This window comes from Tachysurus vachellii, chromosome 21, assembly GCF_030014155.1.
Source record: "Tachysurus vachellii isolate PV-2020 chromosome 21, HZAU_Pvac_v1, whole genome shotgun sequence".
Lineage (NCBI taxonomy): Eukaryota > Metazoa > Chordata > Actinopteri > Siluriformes > Bagridae > Tachysurus > Tachysurus vachellii.
The window spans coordinates 6,185,104-6,210,566 of NC_083480.1; the positions used below are offsets into that span (position 1 = coordinate 6,185,104).

Here is a 25,463-nt window from a genome sequence, read left to right on the forward strand (position 1 = left end):
CACCCAGACGAGCTTCAGCCTTGGATTATAGATTTCCTCACTTTAAATCTAGTTCGTCCCTGCGGAATTTTATGTCCGTATTTGCCCCAGTGTCCGTGATCTAATTGCCGTGGTTCTTTACAGTGCTTTTACTTTAATGAACCGCGTTCAGGGAAACGGCATATAGAATTACGGCTATGATGCAGGACGAATCACGCTTTCTCTGCTGTGCGCATGTCCTGCTAAATGATTCATCATGTGTAGAGGAGAAGATCAGTTCAAGGTTAATGGAGTTCACATAAACTGGTGTGGAAGGTGACAGAAGAATAAAGATAAAAAGAAGCGTCAGTGAAGATACACAGACCCGCTGTTTCACTATAGCCCTATAGCCGTATGTACAGAGATGTTGTATCGTCTTGCATCAAAGTTGCATCACAATTTAGGAGACGTAATGTTTTATCCCACTGTACACGTATACTGTATAGAGATGGAATGTGAAATGAGACGTGGTTTAAGACTACATCAGTGCCTTAAGACAAACAGATGAATGAAGTTTGAGATTGAGGGTGTTAAAAAATAATGTTAGAATGACTTTCTTTATAAGAAAGAAGAAGCCTTTATTTTGTCACACATTTCGGTTGGGGTCAGCGCACAGGGTCAAACATGATACAGCACCTCGAGAGCAGAGAGGGTTAAGGGCCTTGATCAAGGGCCCAACAGTGGCAGCATGGCAGTGCAGGGGCTTGAACCCTTATCCTTTGTTCAACAACCCAGAGCCTTAACCACTTAAGCCACCTCCTGCCCTTGTCCTCATAACATGTGTATTAAACCAAAATCCTGAGTCCTCATTTCTTTTCTCAGTTTATTACTAAAACCTGGCCCTAATCCGAGACCTGTTAAGAGGCCTCATAAATAATTAACACAGAATCACAGGTACATCTTAATTGAGATATGTGTATATATGATTACTAAGATAATTACTCAGTGATTGTAGAGCTGTAAGGGCAAACAAGTCATATTAAGTAATGCTTTACAGAGTTTATTTCATACTAAACCTAGCTTTACACCAAGCAATAAATGTCCTCTCCAGACTGCTATTAACATTTCAGCCATAGCTAACTCATCGCTAATGATGACATGTTGTCATAACTGAACATCAGCAGATTAGCTTATGTGTACACAGTGCAGTCATAAAAGAAAAGCCATTACACAATGTATTATTACAATACAAAATGATTATGTGTATTGAATACAAAATACACCGTGTACAGACTTTATACTTTTATTTAATGTGAAAATCTTTTTTTTTAATGTATAAAATCATAAATACATTTTAATTCAATTTAATTTTAGTTCTATAGTGCTTTTTAACAATGTCTGTTCTTGCAAAAGAGGTTCATATATATATATATATATATATATATATATATATATATATATATATATATATATATATATATATATATATATATATTCAGAATAATATGATAAAGTTTAACATTTAAATTTAGATTTATCCCTAATGAGCAAGCCTGAGGCGACGGTGGCAAGAAAAAACTCCCGGAGACTTTTATATGAGGAAGAAATATTGAGAGGAACCAGACTCAAAAGGGAAACGTCGTCATCTGGGTGACACTAAAAAATGTGATCATAAATCATTACCTTTCTCTTTCTGTGTAGTACTGTGTAGTACTGTGTAATACTGTGTAGTACTGTGTAGTACTGTGTAATACTGTGTAGTACTGTGTAGTACTGTGTAGTACTGTGTAATACTGTGTAGTACTGTGTAGTACTGTGTAATACTGTGTAATACTGTGTAGTTGTGTCATCAGGAGCTTTTGAGCATCTTGCTCCATGAATATGAGCATCAGCACCAGTTCTATATTCAGTATACTGTAGTTTTATCCTTATCTGCCAAAGCCATTGTGATGCATCATGATTTTATTAATGTGCTTGTCATGCATGTTACCTCATGAAATATTGTCATCCGTAGCAACAAAGTGAGCTCCGTACGATCTGCTGCCTTTTATAATGGCTAAAGTAAATGACTACAGCGTTCTCTCTGAGGTTCTGCAGTTTGACACTCGTTTTTCACACCAATTCCAAGTAGTTTCAGTTCAACTTCCTGTTCAGCCAGATTGTTCTGAAGGTCACAAGTTGCTTTCTTGTCATGATAATGACAAACATTTCCTTATAGCATACCTGCTATTAATTATTTTTGTGTTATGTAACGCTAATTATTTAATGTTAACTTTTAAAAGCCATAGCAAAAGGCAGGAAAAAAGCAGTTCATATTTTTTTTTATGTTTGCGTACTGTGATGACTATAAAGTATTAGACTAAAACTATAAAAAAGGCAAAGATGTTGCCATGCTGCAGTACATTTTGAGCTTATTGTTCTTCGTTTTCTTTGTTCCAGCTGTGCCAGTGAATCATTTATCCAATAAAGAATGTCCTACAGTGTTGCCATTTTCCCCAACACACAATTTTGCTGACAAATTTTCTATTCTCATGTGACTGACTAAAGGAAGCCTACTCAATTCATGGCTTGTTAACTGTCATCCCAATAATAGCCTTCAATAATTCAAAAGCCTACATGTTTGATTGTGTGGGATTTGTTTGGTGGAGCATCCTGAGCAACCTCAGAAGATCCATATAAAGATGTCATCGGTACAAATTCCTATAGGGTACGACAGTCACACGTTCAAATAAATGTGAATATTTTGATCACGATTATGCATTTCATATCAAGGTAACATAAACACTGTTAGGTACATCACATTTTTATGATTACGATATTGTCTTAATTGCATATTTTGTTCGTGCGGTGCACTTCTGGTACATATAATAGCATTTAAGTGCCATGTTTTTGTCTTTTGTCATTTTTTGGATTGTATTTCTGGCTTCCGCCTCTGGACATTTTTCCAGTCTTTTGCCCCTTTTCCACCAAAAAGAACTGGTTCAGAGCTAGCACTGGTGTTGGTTCAAAGTTGGTTCCACTGGCGAACCTTCTAAGAACCGGTTTGCCTTTCCACCGGCTAGAGAGCCATCAAACAGAGCTGAGTCTGACATGTATACTGTACGTGTCACGTTACACAGCAACGTTAGCGCAGCAGCGGCAAACACAAACACATTAACAATGGCAGATGTTGCTTTACTGTTAATGCTCATGGTTTGTGAACCTACATTAACACCCAAACGCGGCGAATCCAACGTGTACGTGCAGCTCCATGTAATTTGTATAAACAGAGGTTGTAATTGAGAAAGTACATAACGTTATTTTATTATTAACACAGAAAAAAGTTAGCCTTAGCATGTAGCTACCTACTATCATGTGTGCTGATAATGTATCATATTACGGTAAAGTAAAAGTGTATTAAACATTAGTATACTTAAGGTACATTATCAAAGCGCTAACAGTAGCCCCGCTCACAGCCCCTGACACAAGCGGTACTTAAGTCTAGACCAGCAACGTTTTGGTGCTACTTAAGAACCACACCGGGTGTGTGAGCGTGTCTGATTGTGTTGGCACCCTGTCCTGGGTTTCTGCTGCCTTTAGGAGATTTGGGTGCCTGTACCATGGGATAAACTCTAGGTGAACAGTGAACATAGTAACTAAGTTGTTTATCATCAAAGCACGTCTAGAACTGACAACTGAAATGTAATTAGCATTTGAATCTTTTGGGTTTAGCATCTGATTCGGAATGTTCTCATCTTTAAGCCTGGTAGATCACACCAATTAACGCTGGATCAGTAAAGTGTTTGCAGAATGTACCAGTTTATACGTCTCCCAGCTCTATTTATACTGATGTACTTGTGCTTTTGGCTCAGGGTAACGAGACAAGCTAATTTTATCTCTGATTAGCATTTCGGAGGGTTTCAGCTGCCGTGCTGTGGTGTCTATAAGGAAGAGCTGTGATGAATCATGCCGGATTTGTCTATTAGAGTAATGAAGAAAAATGCGTATGGATGTCGTAGTGATTTTCCTGAATGAAAAAAAAAATGAGGTTGTCTATTCTGTTCTACTATTCTGACTAGATACCATGTATATAAAAGGAGATCATTTGAGATCATTTGGATTGAACATCGATTGTTTATAGAGCTGTGGGTCTGGCTTTAGATCTGTCAGCACTGTCAGTGAAGGCAATCTTTAGCAATCTAGTGAACAGCTTTAATTTACATATTGGTGTTAAGTCCTGGCTTTACAGCAACAGTGTGATTCAGACTTCATAGATTTCCTGAGAATGCACCCCAGAATATAATGGACTGTAGAAGCACTTTTTCTTTATCAAAATCAATAGTTCATCTTAAGACATCTGATAGCAAAAGACAAGCTTATTTTTTCTTGGATAGTCTGAAAATTCTCCCTTAACTAGAAGTGTTGAGAACTGTCAGGTCTTTGTCTTCAACTCAGTCTTTCTGGCAGTAGGATAGAGAGAGACTGATATCTTTAGCGGACGTTTCTGCCCACAACCTCCAGAAGCACTTGAAGGGTGCAATTTAAATGACTTCCAGCACTTCCATGTATACACTGGAACACACTGAGCTGGTAGGAGCAAAATACACAGATAAGTTGAGTATCTATCACCAAGACATTAGAAGCATATTCTTTAATACCTGTAAGTTATGACAGGAGGCCTCCGTGGATCTGACTTGTTTGTCCTGCACATCAGATTGTGATTTGGGGAACTTGGAGGTGAAAACTTTGAGCTCTTTTTCATATTCCTCAAACCATTCCTTAACAATTTTTATGGTGTAGCAAAGAATATTATCCTGCTTAAAGAAGACACTGCCATTAGAGAATATTGTTGCCATAATGGTGTGTACTTGGTCTGCAACAATGTTTAGGCACGTAGTATGTGTCAAAGTAACATTCATATGAATACCAGGACCCAAGGTTTCTCAGCAGAACATTGCCCAGAGCATCACATGACCTCTGCTGGCATGCCTTCTTTCCATATCTCATCCAGGTTCTGTTTGTTCCCTAAGTAAGCACCACACACACATCTGTCCACGTGATTAAAAAGAAATTATGATTCATCAGACCAGGACGTCTTCTTCCATAGCTTCATGGTCCAGTTTTGATGCTTACTTGCCTATTGTAGATCCTTTCTATGGAGTCAGCATAGGTACCATGACTGTAATGCACTGTGTGTTCTGACACTTTTCTATCATAGCCAGCATTAACGTTTTCAGCAGTTTGTGCTACAGTAGCTCTTCGGTGGGATCGGTCCAGTTTTTGTACCGCTTTTATTAAATACTAACTTTTTCATACCTGGAACATCACACAAACTCTGCTGCTTTGGAGATACTCTGACCCAGTCGCCTAACCCTTACAATTGGTACAATTCACCTAGATCCTTACACATTTTTCATGCTTCCATTACAACAACTTCAAGAACTGACTGCTCACAACCTGCCTAATAAATCCCACCCCGTATGCCACACATGGATAATGAGATAATCAGTGTTAATAGATTTTGAAGGTTTTTCATGAAGCACTGTGAATAAATTAAATAATTTCCTATAGACAGGGTCAATGGTTAGTCATATGCAATATCAGTCACATTTCCTCATTCTCTGAAGGTATGAGCTTCTTGACTTCATTAACTGATGAAACGTGTGTCCAAACATCCGAACAAAATAAAAAAAAAAAATGGAAATTGAAAACATTTCCCTTTATTGGGGGAAAGTAGTAAAATCTTCCAAACAATGAAAGAATTGGAATAGCTCCGACAAAGACTAAATTATTTATCATTAGTTAATAGTAAAGTTAATAGTAACGATTTTATTACAGAACTGAAAAACTAGACCAATTTAATTCAATTTATTTGTATAGTGCTTTTAACAATTTCCCATTTGTTCAAAGCAGCTTTACAGAAGTATGGAAAAAAATAAATATGTAATAATAATAAGAAGAAGAAGAAGAAGAAAAAATAAGAATCAAAATAAATAAGTGAATATATACAATTAAAATGTAAAATACTATATATATCTATCCCTATCCCTAATGAGCAAGCCGGAGGTGACGGCGGCAAGGAAAAACTCCCTGTGATGATAAGAGGAAGAAACCTGGAGAGGAACCAGACTCAGAAGGGAACCCATCCTCATTTGGGTGACACTGGACAGTAAATAGTGTAAATGTAAATAATGTCATTTCTACAATAGTTTATAATAGTGCAACCGAGAGCTCCTGAGGGTCATGGGTCACTAATGGGTCATCGCAAACTCCAAGTTCAGCGCAGACCTGATTGCTGATAAAGACCAGACCATACAGCTGCCTGACACAACATTGGTTCAGAAGCAGCCATGACAGTCTCCGGGCGGCTTTATTCACAACAATGCCATGAGACACAGGCTGACCATTCAGATCAAACCCTGGAAAGGTGACAACCAGGTAGAACATCAGGATTGACAAATTCGCTCCGTAAACCTTCACAGATTTCAGATTCTAAAAGTGTATCATTACAATTTCCTCTTTCCAGGTTACGAGCTTGTAAAAGAAATCCTGCTAACTTTAAAGTTTATTTTCCAAGTTAATTATTTGTCTGCATTTCCAGTGCTTGATGGGAAAATGAGTACTCAATAAAAGTAAACCAAAGTGGGCTGAAAATTGAGGTGTACAGATTTCTTTTTGGCTTCCAGGGTTGGACAGAAGATCAGGAAGATTCCTTGATTTACAGCCACTCTTGGTCAGGTCACATCACATCATATATTTTTGCAATAACTTCAAGGTCCAGGTCCAGTCAACAAGGTACAGTAGTATTTTATCTTGCTGGAATATTTACAGTATAGCGCCTACTGAATCTTGTTATTTGAACTACCTTCAGTTAGTTCAGAGCTTATAAATAAAATTTCAGAAATTAATTGTGTTAATTTCAGCCTGTAAAGTGTTAATTGGATTCATAGACAGACATGAAGAATATATTGGTAATCATTTTCTTGTAGTTCTGTTTTAAGGAAATGCAGTCCTCTGGAGTTCTTTTGTCATGTTCACTTGATTTGAGTTCACCGTTATGGAATATTTGATGCAAATAGTCTGTGCACTTTTTGAAACCTGTGTCTTTATATCTTGATACTAAGCCCTATAGCCAATACTGATAAGATTTTCTTCTTAACACTAATAGTCCCAGGGGAAAAATTGGACCTCCACAGGCAGAACTAAAGACAATATTCTTAGAACTCAAGAAAATAAATAAATCAGTTATATTTAGAAACCTAGGTCCTAACCTCCCCAAGTGGTACTGTACAGGCAGCTATAATTACAGTCCTGTATATTCCATACTTTTATATATTTTACAAACACACAGATATAAATGGTTTCCGATTGGTTTTTACTCGGATTTATACACTGTATTTTCCATTGATGGTGTGAAATCTTCTGCCTTTATTTATTTATTTATTTATTTATTTATGACATCTCAAAAACCTGCCATTTTAACAGGGGTGTCTAGACTTTTTATATTCATTGTATTTTATGTTACAAAGAAGAAATATCAAGCCCATTACACACGTACTGTATGTGAGAGAGAGAGAGAGAGAGAGAGAGAAATGTTCACATAAACACCAAAAAAATGGCATTAAACCCTTTTCTCCGAGACTCATTGCTTTGTTTGGCTATTTGTCATCTAATCAAGAAGCCTGTACAGTCTGTTGCAAGTGAATCCCTCTAAAATAAAATATCGACAAATAGAAAACAATATCTTTGAATGTGGTTGATTAACCCTGGGAAACTCATAGTTCATTATTTCATCTTAATTTTATGGCAGGTTAACTAGGTTAGACACAGTGTGATGCGTCACTATTATTAAATACAACCTCAAGGAGCATTTAAGAGCTCAAATAATTTTGCAGTAGACTCTACCATTGTAGAACTTGATCCTTTCTGCTTAGTTCAGAGATGAAACCATGTTTTGTTGGATGGATTTGTATTATTTTAGGATTTAGAGCTTTCATGAGCAGTTTATTTTGTACTTTAATTATAACACTTTTTGGTGATGTGTAGAAGTTGGTCTAATTCATACCCACTGAACTTTTTCACATTTTGACACGTTACAACCACAAACAAAAATATATTTTATTAGGATTTTATATTATAGACCACACAAAGTGGCACATACTGTAATTGTGAACTGGAAGGAAAATGATAAATGGTGTCCAAATTTCTTTTACAAATAAATATCTGAAAAGTGTGGCGTGTATTTGTATTCAGTCCAACTGAGTCAATACTTTTTAGAACCACCTTTCGCTGCAAGTCTTTTGGGGTTTGTTTCTACCAAATCTTTGCCCATTTTTCTTTGCAAAATAGCTCAAGTTCAGCCAGATTGGATGGCGAGCGTCTTTAGGTCTGGACTTTGACTGGGCCATTCTAACACATGAATATGCTTTGATCTAAACCACTCCATTGTAGCTCTGGCTGTATGTTTAGGGTCATTGTCTTGCTGGAAGATGAACCTCCTTCCCAGTCTCAAGTCTTTTGCAGAATCTAACAGGTTTTCATCTAAGATTACCCTGTATTTGGCTCCATCCATCTTCCCATCGACTCTGACCAGCTTCCCTGTCCCTGCTGAAGAAAAGCATCCCCACAACATGATGCTGCCACCACCATGTTTCATGGTGGGGATGGTGTGTTCAGGGTGATGTGCAGTGTTAGGTTTCCGCCACACATAACGTTTTGAATTTTGGTCAAAAAGTTAAATTTTGGTCTCATCTCTTATGGCTTTCTTTCAATAATGGCTTTTTTCTTGCCACTCTTCCATAAAGACTAGATTTGTGGAGTGCACGACTGCAGTAATAGTTGTCCTGTGGACAGATTCTCCCACCTGAGCTGTGGATCTCTGCAGCTCCTCCAGAGTTACCATGGGCCTCTTGGCTGCTTCTCTGATTAATGCTGTCTTTGCACGGCCTGTCAGTTTAGGTGGACGGCCATGTCTTGGTAGGCTTGCAGTTGTGCCATACTCTTTCCATTTCCGAGTGATGGATTGTACAGTGCTCCGTGAGATGTTCAAGGCTTGGGATATTAATTTATAACCTAACCCTGCTTTAAAAAGCTTTATCCCTGACCTGTCTGGTGTGTTGTTTGGTCTTCATGATGCTGTTTGTTCACTAATGTTCTCTAACACACTTCTGAGGGCTTCACAGAACAGCTGTATTTATACTGAGATTAAGATATTTATACTGAGATTACGCTCTCTTTACTAATTAGGTGACTTCTGAAGGCAGTTGGTTTCACTGGACTTTAATTAGGGGTATCAGAGTAAAGGGGGCTGAATACAAATGCACACCTCACTTTTCAGATATTTATTTGTAAAAGAAATGTATAATTTATAATTTTCATTCCACTTCACAATTATGTGCCACTTTCTTTCGGTCAATTTCATAAAATCACAATTTTTCCTTGTGGTTGTAACATGTCAAAATGTGGAAAAGTTCAGTGGGTATGAATACTTTTGCAATGTATTATCAGTTACTGCTTACGAATCTAAATCAAATACTTCTGTAATATTTGTGAGTCCTAGACTCATGATCATCTGAGTCAAATTTGATGATACAGCCAAAGAGCTAAGATTCAAGATGCAAGATGACGACTGGACTCGTCCTGACCTAATGAATCGTATGAAACCTGTAATGTTGAAACCGTGAGCCTTATTGAAACATTACTCTTTATTCTCTGAATCATTTGGCTCTACAGTGAAAAAGAGGCCAAAATGAGCAAATCCTATCACCAGTTCCCACGGCCTGAGATGTGCAGAGTGACCTGCTCTGCTTTGAAATCTAGTTTAGACATAACGTGGGGTACCATCACTTTCGTTTCAAGGGAAAAAAGTTCTAAATCCTTAACCACTGCTGAAATGAAGTTGACCTACTTCATTAGACTGTGACAACCCCTTCATCCGAGACAACCCCTATAGAGAGAGAGAGAGAGAGAGAGAGAGAGAACTTTTGGCATCAGATATGGCATCATTAGTTCTCTCTTTCTCTCTGTCTCCTCTCTAGTCTTCAAAGAGCTCAATTAGAACTTTAGTAAGCGTGTAACAAGGAACCCCTGCTGACAGGAAAGCTGCTCTCTGGGGCTTAAAAAGCTCCATTGAACTGAACCGTACACATGGCAAAAGAAACTGTTTACATTTTCTCTTGAGGCAAATGGGAGACTGATTACTACTTGATATCAGAAGATGGCATGGATACAGCTTGGCATGGCAGGGATACAGTGTCTCTCTGGAGAACTGTATGGATGAAAAATGGTTGGGAGGGAAAGAGCATCTTGGCTTCTGGCTTAAACCCAAATAACCATTTGGAGTAGACTTTGGCCAGAAAAATGCGAGCAATCCAAAATTACAGTACAAGGCTGTTCTTTAAGTCAGATTCATTCACACTTTGAATATGAAACTCTGGATTACTTCCAAAAGCTAAATGGTCCGTGTTACGGATGTAACAGAATCCAAATACATTATTCAGAATGAACCGATCATGTGTTCTCAACAGATACGGAAATGAAACCTTGCCAGAAAGGTTCACAGGGCATCTGGTTCACACTAGAGATCAGTGCATCAGGACTGGGATCATGTAGGATACAACAAAGTTGTCTAAAAAAATTTTTTTAATTGCCTGTTTCTATTGTCCGACACAGACTCAGCTTATATCTTCCTCTTGTCTTTATTTGCTATCTCTTGCCCCCTCTATGATCTCCCTCACTGCAGTCCTGTGCTTATTACACTTTCATCAAATCTCTTGCTCTTCTTAGCTGATTCTCCAGTGAATCCTTTGCCTGAATGTTTACTGAAGGTCATAAACTTGCATTGACATGCCTGATTCACATCGAACCCAGCTTCACATCTGATTATGTACTCCTCACAAGCTCTGCCTATTCGAATACACCGGCCCCACAGATCCAAAGCAACATCTACTGTACTCAGACTATCGGTTTCACTGACTGTGTTAAGGAGGCTAATTCTGTTCGCACTATGTGTCCTGCAACCGCTGAATCGCAGAATCGATACAGTGTTCATTAAGTGGTTTTCTTTTTTGTCTTTTCCTTCTCGTTTGACCTGTGAACGAGGCAGAAGGAGGAGGGCTGGGGAGCTCAGTGATGCGCCTCACATCTCACTGCGCATGTCAGAAAAGAGAGGGCAAAAAATTTTCAGAGCTATCTTTAGAAGATGATGTAAAACGAACCGTTCCCTAAATCACCCCTGATCATCTGTGCCAAAGATGCATTCTAATGCACTGCAGAAAGGAGACTGTAATGTATTCTGTGTGGCTCCTTTTCTTGTTTCCCTTCCTTCTTTTACTCCTAGAATAGCTCAGCCAGATGCATAATTTATTTCAATTGTTGAGCGGGTAAATGTTAGGTGGATGGTGAGTATCTCTTCTTCATGGATGAAGAGACGTGGTGAGAAAGCAAGACCGAAGAAGAGAAGGAGAAGGAGGCAGCAGGGTCTGAGAGAGATAAGCACTTTGTGCTGTGCATGCTAAGTTGCCTTTGTTTAAAAGGCCGTCTCACTGCAGATGTGTGTGGCACCAATATAGAGCAGATATATCAGGGGAAAACTCTTCTCCAGAGAAGTCTTCCTTTAATCCACTGTCATTTTAATAAAAAAAACAATTTAATTTGCTGCATATAAAGAGACGTTGTAAGAAAGCGGATTTACAAATATAATTTAATCCAATTCAGGAATTAGCAAATTCGTATTCGTAAAATATGGCCTATGGACATGGACATGAGGGCACATTGTGATTATGACTGTGCTCAATTCTAACAGTTCTGAATGTCATACTGGGTGTTATATAATAATATGTCAGAAAATTGTCTCAGTATGTCACATATCATAACACGTTTTAATAACAGAAGCCGTTCTTGATAAGTGTAAATCCCATGAGCTGATTCACTACAGCAGGAAGACGAATCGTGCAAGCAAATTTATAGTCGATGAACAAACCCTTAATGCATCATTTGTCCTAATGAAGTTATTATTCATGTCATTTTGGCTTCGCACTTTACATAACGATTTCAGATGCTGATGAATTGGATGATGGCGTCATGGCGCACAGTATCGTCTAAAAAGAATGTATCATACAAAAAAGATTTCATTCCAGCTTTCTGCAAGCAGCGTAGTCAATCGGGTGAGCAGTAACCAATGAAACGTGTTTACACATGACTAACTATAGTTTGCCAGTCCACTGCTTATGGGATGCCTTAATTCTTCCCTTTTCTCTCTTCCTGTCTGTCTCTCGGTCGAGGAAGTGCTTTGCTCTGGTATTTACTTGTGGTTTTTAATTCCAGACCAGGATTCTTGTAATCCCTAGCAAAACAATCTAAGCCACACGGTTCTGATTTCACAACCAGCAGTGTCATTTTTCATTTGTTTAGCGCTTCGTGTGTCAGGGACGTGGCAGGAGAATAATCCTGTAATGCGCTGTGTATGGATTAGACACTTCAACCGACTGGTTTGAGTGGCATAAAGAATTAGATATTTGACCTTGGGTCTTATTCTGTGGTTAAAGCTTTATGATCACGGCCTCTAATAGAGAGAGAGAGAGAGAGAGAGAGAGAGAGAGAGAGAGAGAGAGAGAGAGAATCAGCAGGTATGTTGCTTAAATTGAATAAAGGCTGAGGCTACATCTGTGTGTTATGACCTTAATGTAATATGTAGTGAGAGGCAGATCACAGGTGTGTTAAACCCGGTTTGAGCTTTATTTCGAAAATCAACACCATAGCCAGGGTTAAAACACAGCACTGGCAAAGTTAATTGAGATAAGCGAGAATCGTGGAATAGGAAATGGCTTGGGCTTATTGACAAAAATCAAGAAATAGGTGAACACAGTAAGTCAACAAAAACCCATGACAGGACAGTGGTCGAGAAAGTACTAGAACAGAGAGGAAAAACAAGAGCACATGGCGTTCAGAACCATGGATATGATGACCTTCAAGGGGAAATTATGAAAGATAAACGTAGGCTTTTAACATTTTGGCTGATGATTAATTGCCATGCAGTTCCCATTAATGATGTAGTTATCTTTTTAGTTCGTTTAGATATTTTTATATCAGTGACAATAAGGAGAAGGAAAAGAACCCGTTTTTTTTTTCTGTTATGTTCTGCTTGAGAGACAACACATACAGACAAGAGATAAATCCTAATTCAAGTCAGGAAGCTTTTATTGTTATTTCAACCATATAGAGCTGGTGCAGTACACGGGAAAATGAACCAATGTTCCTCCAGGGTAATAATTTGTATTGAGTAAAGTGCAGTAGTAAAATGTAGAGGAAATATATAAGTGGTCCATACGGCATTTTTTGTGATTGTAGCCGAGGTCTAAAAAGTAATGTGCAAAAATTGAAGGAATTATTGAAATTACAGAGTACAAGTACAGACTGTAATGCAGTGCGAGGCATTTTGCTTGCATGATCTGTCTATTTGTCTCTCTAAACTGAAGCGTTACTACAAAACAAATGTTATTCTGACTGAACAATTCATATTAACATTTGTATCTGGTAGGCGGGGTCTCTTACAGGATGACCCCGTCTCCATAAATCATATGCTTTGAAGGTCACAGTCAGCAGATTGACCTGCTGTGATAGAGTTTCGCCCATCGTCAGAACTCCAGCTTATGGAATATCTTCAGATAATTGTTCTCAGCTTCTTGTCATTTGAATTTGCATGACACTATAAAATGACAGTAGAAGCTAATGTAAAGAGAAACTAGAACAAATACATATGTGTATACATATATATATATATATATATATATATATATATATATATATATATATATATATATATATATATATATGTGTGTGTGTGTGTGTGTGTGTGTGTGTGTGTATATATATATATATATATATATATATATATATATATATATATATATATATATATATATATATATATATATATATATAACACACTCACACACACATATATAATCCCGAGCGTGCCAACTTCAGGTCTTTTTCAGGTTGGTATCCTGTGTCTCATCTACAAATCATTCAGAATGCTGATGCTTGCCTCTCATTCTCATGTGACTCCTTCACAGAGGTCAGTCTTCTGGCTTCCTGTGGCGATATGAATCACACCCAAAACTCTTATCCTCATATTCCAGGCCTTGAATGTCTCTGTGTAGTATTATCTCTGTACCTTGGTTCAGAATGCATGCCAGCTTAGTTTAACATCAGGACGAATGTCATGTTCCTTCTCTCAGGCTCAGAAAGCAAGATCTTATTGTTTCAGTGTTCTGGCTGCTCAGCGAGCTTTTCTCAATACTCAAGACTACTTTGTGTTTCAGTTCCTTCTCGAAAATGGAAAATAACAGTCAAAGAATTTTTTCTGCATTTAATTTTGTATGAGTTATTCTTTGTGTTACCTCTTAGATTTTATACTTCAAGTCTCAATGATGCTTTAAAATTGTCCGTATGTTACCAACAGAAGGATTTATTACTACAAACCAGCATTATTTTTATGGTGGATAATGAAGTGCTAATACATCAGTCTTAGAACTCCAGGAGGAAACTGGGGTACACAGGTGAAACCACTGAAGTACAGGGAGAAAACAAACTTCACACACAGGGCAGAGGTGGGAGTCAAACCCCCATCCCCGGAGGTGTAGGCTAAAGTTGTTTTCTTGCAATCTCGACCTAATTTTTGTGGCAAAACTAAAAGATTGCACTGTAATTTTATATGACAAAATCACACCATGTTTCATTCACGTCGGTATCTTCGCTATTGGCTGGCAATGAAACTGACTACACCTTCAGGGTCACCATATTTTCTTCGACTATAAAATTGTAGACCTGACAGCCTCAATCTCAAGTGTTGGACACTAATGTAGAAGCTGTCAGTCACTGACAGACACAGAGCTATTTCAGCTTGAGCGAATCCTTCTGATCAAAGTAAAAAAAAAAAAATGTTCATCCCTAGGCTACTGGATTTGAAGCATTTGAAGCCTCTCGAACAATAAAAACATGCTGTTAGTCACAAACAAACGACTGTTTTGTTATGTCTCAAGTATCATGTGTCATGTGAAAACATACATTTTGTTTATATCACATGAAAACAACTATTTTATCATGTTGAGGTCATGTGAAATCACTTATTTTGTGATAAATGTGATATTCACATGTGAAATGTGAATTACGTGTGATAAATAAAGTACGTCACATTTTTATTCTGAATACGACCACCAGTAGCCTCCAGTTTACATTTACATCATTTAGAAGACACTTTTATCCAAATCATCTGACATTTATCTAATTTAAACAACTGAGCATTTGGGCGCTTTACAACATCAGGAGGATGTGATAGCTGATTGGTTAAGGTGTTGGACTGCTGATTGGAAGGTTGTGAGTTTGAATCCCAGGTCCACCAAGCTGCCACTCCTGGGCCCCTGAGCAAGGCTCTTAACCTCTATAGCTCAGTTGTATAAACAAGATAAATGTAAGTTGCTCTAAATAAAGGTCTGTCAAATGCTGTAAATGTAAATGTAGTCCAGCATCTTTGCCGCTGAGCTTTTAGTTCCTCACTCCAGCAAATTTGAGATGTTTGTGGCCTTGCTGAGATCGACACGCTGTAGGCTGTAGTTTAGAAAATAAAGATGGTGGCTAATTCTAGATTTAGAGATTTGGGGACCCCAAAATGCTGCAAACCTCCAATCATGATTCCTGGAGAAACTATAACCATCATCCTCCCTCTTCCAATCAGGTTCATTACAGCTCTGGCTGTGTTTAGTCTCTTCATCAGTCTCATTTTATTTTACATTCTTTAGTCCTTCCCTATGTTAATACATTTAATACATGTTAATACAGGGAATATGACCTGTTTAATGAGAACAGGAAGTCTGGATAACTGATTAAATGTTAAAAATAGTTTGGAGAACTTCAATTACATTTATGTTTTTAAGAATTTCTCAGTTGTTGTTTTTTTGTTGTTGTTTTGTTTCTTTACTCTTTTCTTGATTGAGGTTCTTTATTGTCATACAATACATTTGTTGTTAATAAATCACCTTTTTGACACCGATGACTCCGTTATTTCAAGACCTGGCTGTATAACCTATAAACAGTAATACTTTGGGCTGGTGAATCTCATGTACATGATGTTATAGTTCAGTAAAGTAATGTTATATTTCAGTGGTCCATTGACTGCTATGTGTGGTTGTGAGGCTCTAGATCAAGTGTTGGACAATAATATATAAGCTGTCAGTCACTGACAGACACAGAGCTTTTTCAGCTTGAGCGAGTCCCTCTGATCAAAGTAAAAACCAATTTGTTCATCCGTGATGCTGTGGGATTGTGCTACGCTTTTGCTGCCTCTAGAACAATAAAAACATACCGTTAGTCAAGTGTAAAGTAAAATGTACTCGGGTTACTGTTCTTATACGTCATTAATCAGTAACAGATTGTATTTTAGTGTGTTACGAGGCTGAAAATTTAGCACATTCACTTTTAATGCTGTTCCTCATTGACTTGATAAATTTCCATTCATTGATTGTAAATAATAAATGCAAATAAGGGACAGGAAATCAGAATAAAAAGAAATGGTTAAATCTAACTCATGGAAAAGCAGTTAGGGGAAAAAGTGTGTCGTATAGCTGATGCAGAAATATGTGCTGGTTTTGCCTTTTTTTTCTTTCTTTCTTCCATTTATAAATGATAACCTTGACATTTACTCATAGAAGTGTGCTGTGGTGCCACCTAGTGCTTCTGAAGAGTAAAACAGCAGCAAGGTGATACTGAGCTTTTCTATAGATAATCTTAATGACCTAGATGTTTTAATTTTCAGTGACACAGATTTGCAACAACAAAAAAAAAATCTCTCCATGGAGATGAATTCGTTAGAACGTCCCACAATGAGTCTGAGAAACTGGTTCATGTACTAAAATTCAGAAGAAGCAAAGTTTAACCGTGTTTTGGCAGGAAGACGAGTGCAGGACAGACATTATGCCATGCTACAAAATGTTTCTAATAAAATGGTGTTAATGTGACTAGTTGCTAATGTTGATCTTGTCTCTCCAGCTGTCCACTGCAACCTGAGTCAGAATGGGATCGATCACCAGGTGTGTATGGCGGATGCCTGTTCACACGTGGAAGAGGAGTGTGTAGATCATGGCCCAGGACTGAATGATAACAGCTCAGGCTTTCAGCAGCACAGTCCAGGTTTCCAGCGCTGTAGTCCACCACAACGCTCCGTCTCTGAATCTGAACTCTCCAAGGTAAAAACGCCAGAGACACGAAATCACAATCATGCACACTATCATCTATTAGTGCTGTTGAGAGCATAACTTTGTTTTTACCAGAGACCAAAAAACAAGATTTTGTCCTGTTTTTTCATGTTCAGCATTGAGTCTCTTTGTCACGTCACACTGCACATTTGTGGTTAATGGCTCATATGAAGCTAGACACTCATGGCTTTAAGAATTATCTTCTCTGAGATGTCCCAAGTGTTTGTTCATAAAGATTTAATATTTGAATGTGTTTAATTCTCCTCAACTGCTAAGATCCTGTGTAAGGTTAAATACACACGTCTCACACGGTAAGCTAAAGTCCTGACGCATTTTATATCATTATACTTGCAGCTAGAAAATCGTTCATGTTTTTATACTGATTAAAAAAGTCGATATACATTCCACTGGCAGACTGGAACACCAGTGTACTGGTTAAAAGAGTTTGATGAATAGACAATAAATCTCCAAACCATAAACAGTGGACGATTAATTAAAGTTTAATTTAAATCTAGCGTTAATCTGTGTCAGAAATCCAGCTGATTTGTTTGTTTATTTGTAGGTCATGGCTGTTTTTATTCATAGATCCTAAAGATTTTAGGTCAGTAGTTAATTCCGCTGTTTATGTAAAATTATATTATATCTATATCTTCTTCTTCTTCTTTCGGCTTTTCCCCTCAGGGCTCAACACTTGCACCCACTAGCTTCATATCCTCATTAATTACATCCATATACTGTACCTCCTCTTTAGCCTTCCTCTTTGCCTCCTGCCTTGCAGCTCCATGTCCAACAATCTCCTACCAATATACTCACTCTCCCTCCTCTGAACATGTCCAAACCATCTTAATCTGGCCTCCCTAACTTTGTCCCCAAAAGTCCAACATGAGCTGTCCCTCTGATGTACTCGTTCCTAATTCTGTCCAATCTTGTCACTCCCAAAGAGGCAAGGCAAAGCAAGGCAAGTTTATTTGTATAGCACATTTCATACACAGAGGTCGTTCAAAGTGTTTTACATAGAAATTAGAAAACAGTTTATAAGAGAGAAAAAAAATATATGTAAAAATAAAAGACATACGATAAAATCATAATAAAAACAAAGAACAATTAAAGAAAACAAATGTGATTTCAATAAAAACGGTTTAAAATATGTTAAAAAGAATAAAACAGGAGTAAAAGTAATTTGGATAAAACGTGCAGTCAGTGTGAAGCAGCACAGTGCTCATTTAGTAAATGCAGAGTTAAACAGATGTTTTTTTAATCTTGATTTAAAAATGTCTACTGTTGAAGCACATCTGATCTCTTCTGGAAGCTGATTCCAGTTATAGGTGGCGAAATAACTAAATGCTGATGCACCTTGTTTTGAGTGAACCCTTGGTATCTCTAACTGTCCTGATCCTAATGATCTGAGTAGTCTGCTTGGTTTATAGAACCTGAACATCTTCAGCTCGGCTACCTCTAGCTCTGACTCCTGTCTCTTCTTCAGTGACACTGTCTCTAAACCATACAGCATGGCCGGTCTCACCACTGTCCTGTACACCTTCCCCTTGATTCTCGCTGATATTTTCCTATCACACAGAACTCCTGACACCTTTCTCCACCCATTCCAACCTGCCTGCACTCGCTTCTTTACCTCTTTCCCACTCTCTCCATTACTCTGGACTGTTGACCCCAAGTACTTAAACTCCTGTACCTTCTTCACCCTGTAACCTAACTGTTCCACTTGCCTCCCTTTCATTCACACACATGTACTCAGTCTTACTACGACTGACTTTCAGTCTTCATATTATATCTATATCACTGCAGCAAAATCATAAAATAAGCATATTTATGTGTAACAGTGTTTTATTTTGGTGTTTACTTTTCCTCTCCGTCTAATGCAGAACGGGGCTTTTCTTAGACATATATGAGAGTAGTGTCTTAGGTATGCTTTAAAATAAATATCTCATGTCTATATACAAAGGTGATTTGACACTATGATCAATTATCTACTTCTAAGGCTTTGGGTTTTGTAGAAAAAAAGTCTAAACTAGGGCTTGAACACCTTTCCTGGACCATGTGTGCTGAATTTCTGCACAAGATTTGTATTTTTCTCACTATATATATATATATATATACAGCACATATGCACTGGAGCATTATGAGTTTTCCCCATAACATGACAAGACAGTTTTGTACATGAAGATTGGAATTTAAATTAACTCTTTTTGTCACACCAAAAAAAAAAGAAATTTGTGCCTGTTCAATCAAATTGGTGTGATTTTTTAAAAAAAAAAAAGTAATAAATAAATAAATAAATAAATAAATATACAAATAAATAAATAAATAAATAAATAAATAAATAATAACCAAAAAAAAAACATGAGACGTTAGGTAGAACTACTTGAGATTGGCAGATGTAAACTAAACCTAAAAAGGTGCATGTTCAAAATTCTAAACAACAGAATCACTGAGGCACAAACAGACGAGTGAGCAAGTGGAAGACGAGGGTAAATAAGTTGATGACTAATCTCATTTCAGAGCAATAACAACTGCAAATTAGATTTTGCAGACACAAATAGTCCCGATAGTAGACTCTGGAATTTTTTTACTCTGTTATAACTAGGATTTGCTGTGGTTGTTCAGTATGGTTCACATTTTGTACTAAGTGTACAGACGGGTGACGTATTAAAGGAAAAATGGAGCTCGTTTTGCTGTGAGAGGAATTTTGTTGCAATGCTTTAGGATCCCTGAATGTTCACTGCAAATCAATATCAAGTTCTTCTGATTGAGCAAAACATGATAAAACCTTTCTATCCTGATGGGTGTGGTCGCTTCCAGGGTGACTCCGCCCCTTGATGGGTTAATCATTATAGTATATTAAATATGAAAAGTTGTTCAAAGATTGTTGTCTTTTCTTTTCAATTCACTTTCTTCTGTTTTCTTACTTTTATTTGTCACCAGTCTGTATATTATTTTGAGAACCAAGCTAAAAAAAAATCTTCTTTCTATCTAATATTATTATTACAACTTTCTATAGTAGAAAACCTTTTCTTTTTTTTTCTTTTTTTTTGCTTTAGTATGTTAACTATAGGAGACAACATTATTCTAACATGTTAAACCTGACAATAACAAAGTCAAAAAATAATAATCAATAAAGTCTTTAATTTTGTAATTGTTTTTTATATATTTGTTGTAGATACAGGAGTTGGACAAAATAATGTGAACACAGATGAAATCTGTAATATTTCTTTATTAATAAGGTGTTATATCACCGTTTACATTTAACACAGCTGGCAACCTTAGTGGAATAGTTTCATACAACGTCTGAATAAGCTTCTAGTGGAATTTTGTACCATTCATCTAGCAGAATATCTTCAACTTGCTTCAGAGAACCTGCTTCTCACTCTTCTCATTCTTCTCTCCAAAATGGCCGCCATGCTTGACAGACAGTCCAGTTAAGATGGATATTAAGTTCTGCTGTCACGTTTGCTGAGGTATTTCTGTGTTGTTTGGACACACTCTTTAATAATGTTTGACTGTCCGTATCATTAGGTTTTGAATTTGGTCCACTATTCTTGTTTGCTTATGCGGTCCTAAAATGTTCTGTATATGCAGTCATAATCATGGAGACTGTTGCTCTAGAAACACAGAAGAGTTGGGCTGTAAAGCTTACAGATGCTCCTGCGAAATGAGCTCTTAAAATCTGTCTGACATAAAATCTGTCTGACAGACTTTGGAAGTCTGACATGTCACCCATTTGAACAATGTCGTAAACTAACCACTTCTGAACACAACTTGTTTTATACTGGCATGCAACCTAGATAATTTATAGCAAGGAAAAATATCTAAATGATAATCACAACATTAATTTATTTCACAGTAGCCTACACAAATAATATTAACTCCTACAGTATAACAATGGGTGTTCACATTATTTCGTTCAACCCCTGAATGTTTTATTTTCAATTACATTTAATAAATGATAGAAATGTTGACCTGTATATAAACTCTCTCTCTCTCACTCACTCATTTTCTACCGCTTATCCAAACTACCTCGGGTCATGGGGTAGGCGGCATCTCAGGCGTCATCGGGCATCAAGGCAGGATACACTCTGGACGGAGTGCCAACCCATCGCAGGGCACACACACACACACACACACACACACACACTCATTCACTACGGACAATTTTCCAGAGATGCCAGTCAACCTACCATGCATGTCTTTGGATCGGGGGGAGGAAACCGGAGTACCAGCATGTTCTCCCCGAGGCACGGGGAGAACATGCAAACTCCACACACACAAGGTGGAGGTGGGAATCGAACACCCAACCCTGGAGGTGTGAGGCAAACGTGCTAACCACTAAGCCACCGTGCCCCCCTGTGTATATATATATATGTGTGTGTGTGTGTGTGTGTATATATATATATATATATATATATATATATATATAATATGTCAAATAATATTAAACATGCTAACGTGCAAGTCACAACAATGATAGCAATACATTTCTAAAGATAGGTGGTTATGAGTTCAGCCAAGAGTTTTTCTGAGCATAGAGGCTACAGAAAGTATGACGTCATTTCCAGTTGTGGTGCTTTGTGGGATTTTTTAGAGAGCGAACTTTCCAGTGGAATGGAAGGATTTTGAGATAGAGAGAACGGGAGAAAGAGAGAGAAAGACAGCCCTTAAAATGTCTGTCTCCCTGAGCAGTGCACTGACTCGCAAACTAAGGAGCTGATTAAGATGCAGTCTTTATCACTCATGGCGAATCAGTGCTGATCCAAACCTCTGGGTATAACAGTGCATTATAATGCATTAAAGTGCTTTATTCCATCAATACTTTATTACAGACTGCTATCTTATAGAGCGTTTATAGAGCGTAATATTTTACCATTAGTGTTGTTATTTCATTCTGTGCTACTCTTTTTTTATACATAAAATGACCTTTCTAATTAATACAGTGATAGAAGAATATACAGTACAGATAGAAGAATGAGAAAGACTCTAGCGTGAAGGGGAACTGCTCTTATGCACCACATGGTGGCGCTCTGCTCTCATTGAAATGATCAGCATTCTAAGGGATGGGTTTTTGGCTGTGATCCAGTGTTGGGCTCCTTTAGATGAACACTTCTCTCTGCTCTCTGAAAGTAAACCACTGACATAAAAACACCAACAACAGCAACATTTCAGGTGGTTGCACCAGAGATAAAGGATTCGCCTGAATGTTGAAGAACATAAGCAGTTTTACACCAGACAGGTTTTTTTTTTTTTTTTTTTTTTAAAACAAATTGTTATCTGGTTCCATTCCTGGGGGAAAAAAGTATATTCTTATTGTTATGTAGTAATAAATGGTGGTATTATTGTTTTTTTTTAATGTTTTTTTTATATCTTTGCTATCATGGAGTATTAACAGGGGTCTTGAAACCTGACAGATGGTGCTGATTTATTCAAAGACTTGAAGCTGATTTGGCTTTGTTGCTATAGGAACATGGAAATACCTTAGTTGTGTAATTATAACAACGACTCTCAGAGAGAGAGAGAGAGAGAGAGAGAGAGAGAGAGAGAGAGTGTGTGTGTGTGTGTGGTAATTGTCCCCATATCCATCTCAGTCAATATGTCTGAGTGACTGAGTGTATTTATTTGTGTAAGTGTCTGAGAAAGATCTATATCCACTCCGCGCCCATGTCCTGTCCCTACCTCATACCGCTCACACTCTGTTATTTTAAGGAAGGAAATCCTTGTACAGTGAGATTCTTTTTTTTTGTGGCTCCACGGGTACATACTGCATCATCTCCTTAAAGCACATTGCTCTCTTTCCCCGTCCCAAATCAGTGAGCAGCACAACACCATAGCGCAGATTAGGAAAATGCCCTCACAGGTGTGTTCTGTTGACAGCTGTGTTATTTCTGAATTAGCACGCCTGTGAAAACAAGCCGGAGCTCTAACGACGTGCTCGGTGGAGTGTGATATCCACATGGAATCAGCCGACACTCAGACGGATCTAGATGACAGCCGTAGCTGTAAATCTGTTATGAATCTGGTTGTAGTAGTCTGTAGTCGTGTGCAATACTGTACTATTATTATCATAATTAATCTCATTATTATTATTATTATTATTATTATTATTATTATTATTATTAAGAGATATAAATATTTTATTCTGGTGATCATCCTGCACTTGCTGAACAACAGACATGTGAGAACAAGTCCTTATTCAACTCTAGGGAAAAGAAATTTAGAGTTACCCAAGTATTAATTCTACTTCCTGTTGAGGATGACGATAACGATAACTCATGCCAGAGCACATGATCAAGATTTACCATCAAGCACCATCGAACCATGAGCTCTGAGGGACCCTGGGACACTCCACTTAGTGCTGCCCAGTGTGTATGAGCATCATTTAATAGAAGTAGTCTCATCGTTACTGCAAAAACTGATCTAAGCAGATAAAAATATATTGAATGTAGTCCAATGTATGTAGTATTTTCTATTGTAAAATTAAAATACATTTTATTCACATTTTTATTGCATATAAAGCATAGAGTATGAATTATTATTAAATTGCTTTATACTTTGGACTTTATACTAATTTAGCTTCTTTTTTGATGTAAATGATTACACTGGGCTTAAATATCAGCCAATAGAATGAGACTATTTCAAGTGAGTCACTCCTCCTTCCACAGGTTTATATGACAAGTTGGACAAATTATCCTAGATGCTTCGTTGCTTTGTGCTTTAGCGGCAGAGGAGAGGAAATATGTGAGTGATTTCAGAATAACTGCAGTGTGTTAGCACCAGTGTGTTAACACCAGTGTGTTAGCACCAGTGTGTTAGCACCAGTGTGTTAGCATCAGTGCTCATTCTTTCTTTCCAAATCTTTGAAACACATTTCTGCTGGAATAATGCACTGCCACATAATGCTAAGCACCTATAAAAACCTATAAATCTGTTATCCTGTGTTTGGCTCGTCTAGCCTAAAGCATTTGGAACTGTGTGCCAAAGTCCTGTCCAGGAACCAATATCAAATAAGGCAGCATGTTCTTATAAAGCTCTACCAGCAATATCTGAACCAACCAAACCTGTCTCATCTTCTGCTTTAGGAAGGCGTCCTGTTACTGTAACTTCCTTCACTTGGCATGCATTTGTGCTGTCTTGAACATCTCTGTGAACTAAACACTTGAAACAAATTAACTTTAGTATAAACAATGAGATGTGAATCTCTACCTGTTCATCTAAACAATCTATCTATCTATCTGTCTGTCTGTCTGGTTGTGAGAAGAGGTGTATATAATTAATTCAGACCTGTGTCTTGTTTGTTGTCCAGTCAGGGACGGTGAAACTGTCCAAACCGGTGGCTTTGTGGACTCAGCAGGATGTGTGTAAGTGGCTGAAGAAACACTGTCCAAACCAGCATCAAGTCTACAGTGACGCCTTCAAACAGCACGATATTACAGGTACACGCTCTCCCTGTCAATCATCACATAATGAGCTTAGCGAAGGACACACACACACGCACACACTTTAATTTACTCATGCATAATGACAGACAGAAATTTCCACTGCCGATCTGCCAAAGCGTCTTGGTTGAGACTTGATCACAGTATGTTTATCATCTCTGTAGCAATTCAGGATTAGATGTCGTTGTATAGTGATTAATGTTCACCGTTATTCACTGTGAGTATACGCAGTCATTTGGTAGTGATGAAGAAACTGATTATGCTGTTTAAAGGCAAGATACAGACCTGATGACACTCTGAATAGCATTCGACGTTTAACTGAACAGTAATCCAGACTCTAAAATAGCACCTGGTATTCATTTTATTTCTTTTTCCACATTCCCAAATCAGACATCAAATATTCACTGTCAAAGACATCTTCCTTTTTATATTAGTTGTATGATATATTGTACAGCACTGAGGACAGTTGCGTGTCCTTGCCTAAATCATTCTAATGTGTCTCAAAGGATCTTGATTACACTTTGTGTTAAGGGTCTGGTCAATGCACACGCCAATTAGCAGTAATTTATGCAGAAAATATGCAAGCGATGGAGCTCTACCCCCCATTAATTAACAGAATCTCATTAACAAACGCCAGGCCTCACCAATTAGTGACACAACGCAATTTGCATCTCTCTCCAGTGATTGTAACATGAAGTGCCACTCTACACACTTCATTAGCGTAAACAAAAGATTGCGTCTCAGATGTACAGAACAGCGTGGAGGGAAAAAGTTGCTTTGATCAAGAACACAAATATAAATGGTACACTCAGGAAGTCACAGGGGGTCACAT

General features: G+C 37.7%; 1 protein-coding gene across 5 annotated transcripts in view; it reads left to right on the top strand.

The window, feature by feature from the left end:
• Positions 1 to 25,463, top strand: part of samd12 (sterile alpha motif domain containing 12) — a 103,007-nt gene that overhangs the window by 3,525 nt on the left and 74,019 nt on the right. For all 5 annotated transcript variants that reach the window (XM_060897002.1, XM_060897003.1, XM_060897006.1 and 2 more), the window contains exons 2-3: positions 16,984 to 17,180; positions 24,499 to 24,628. In XM_060897002.1, coding sequence (XP_060752985.1) covers positions 16,984 to 17,180; positions 24,499 to 24,628 — 327 coding nt within the window. The remainder of the gene's footprint in view (positions 1 to 16,983; positions 17,181 to 24,498; positions 24,629 to 25,463) is intronic.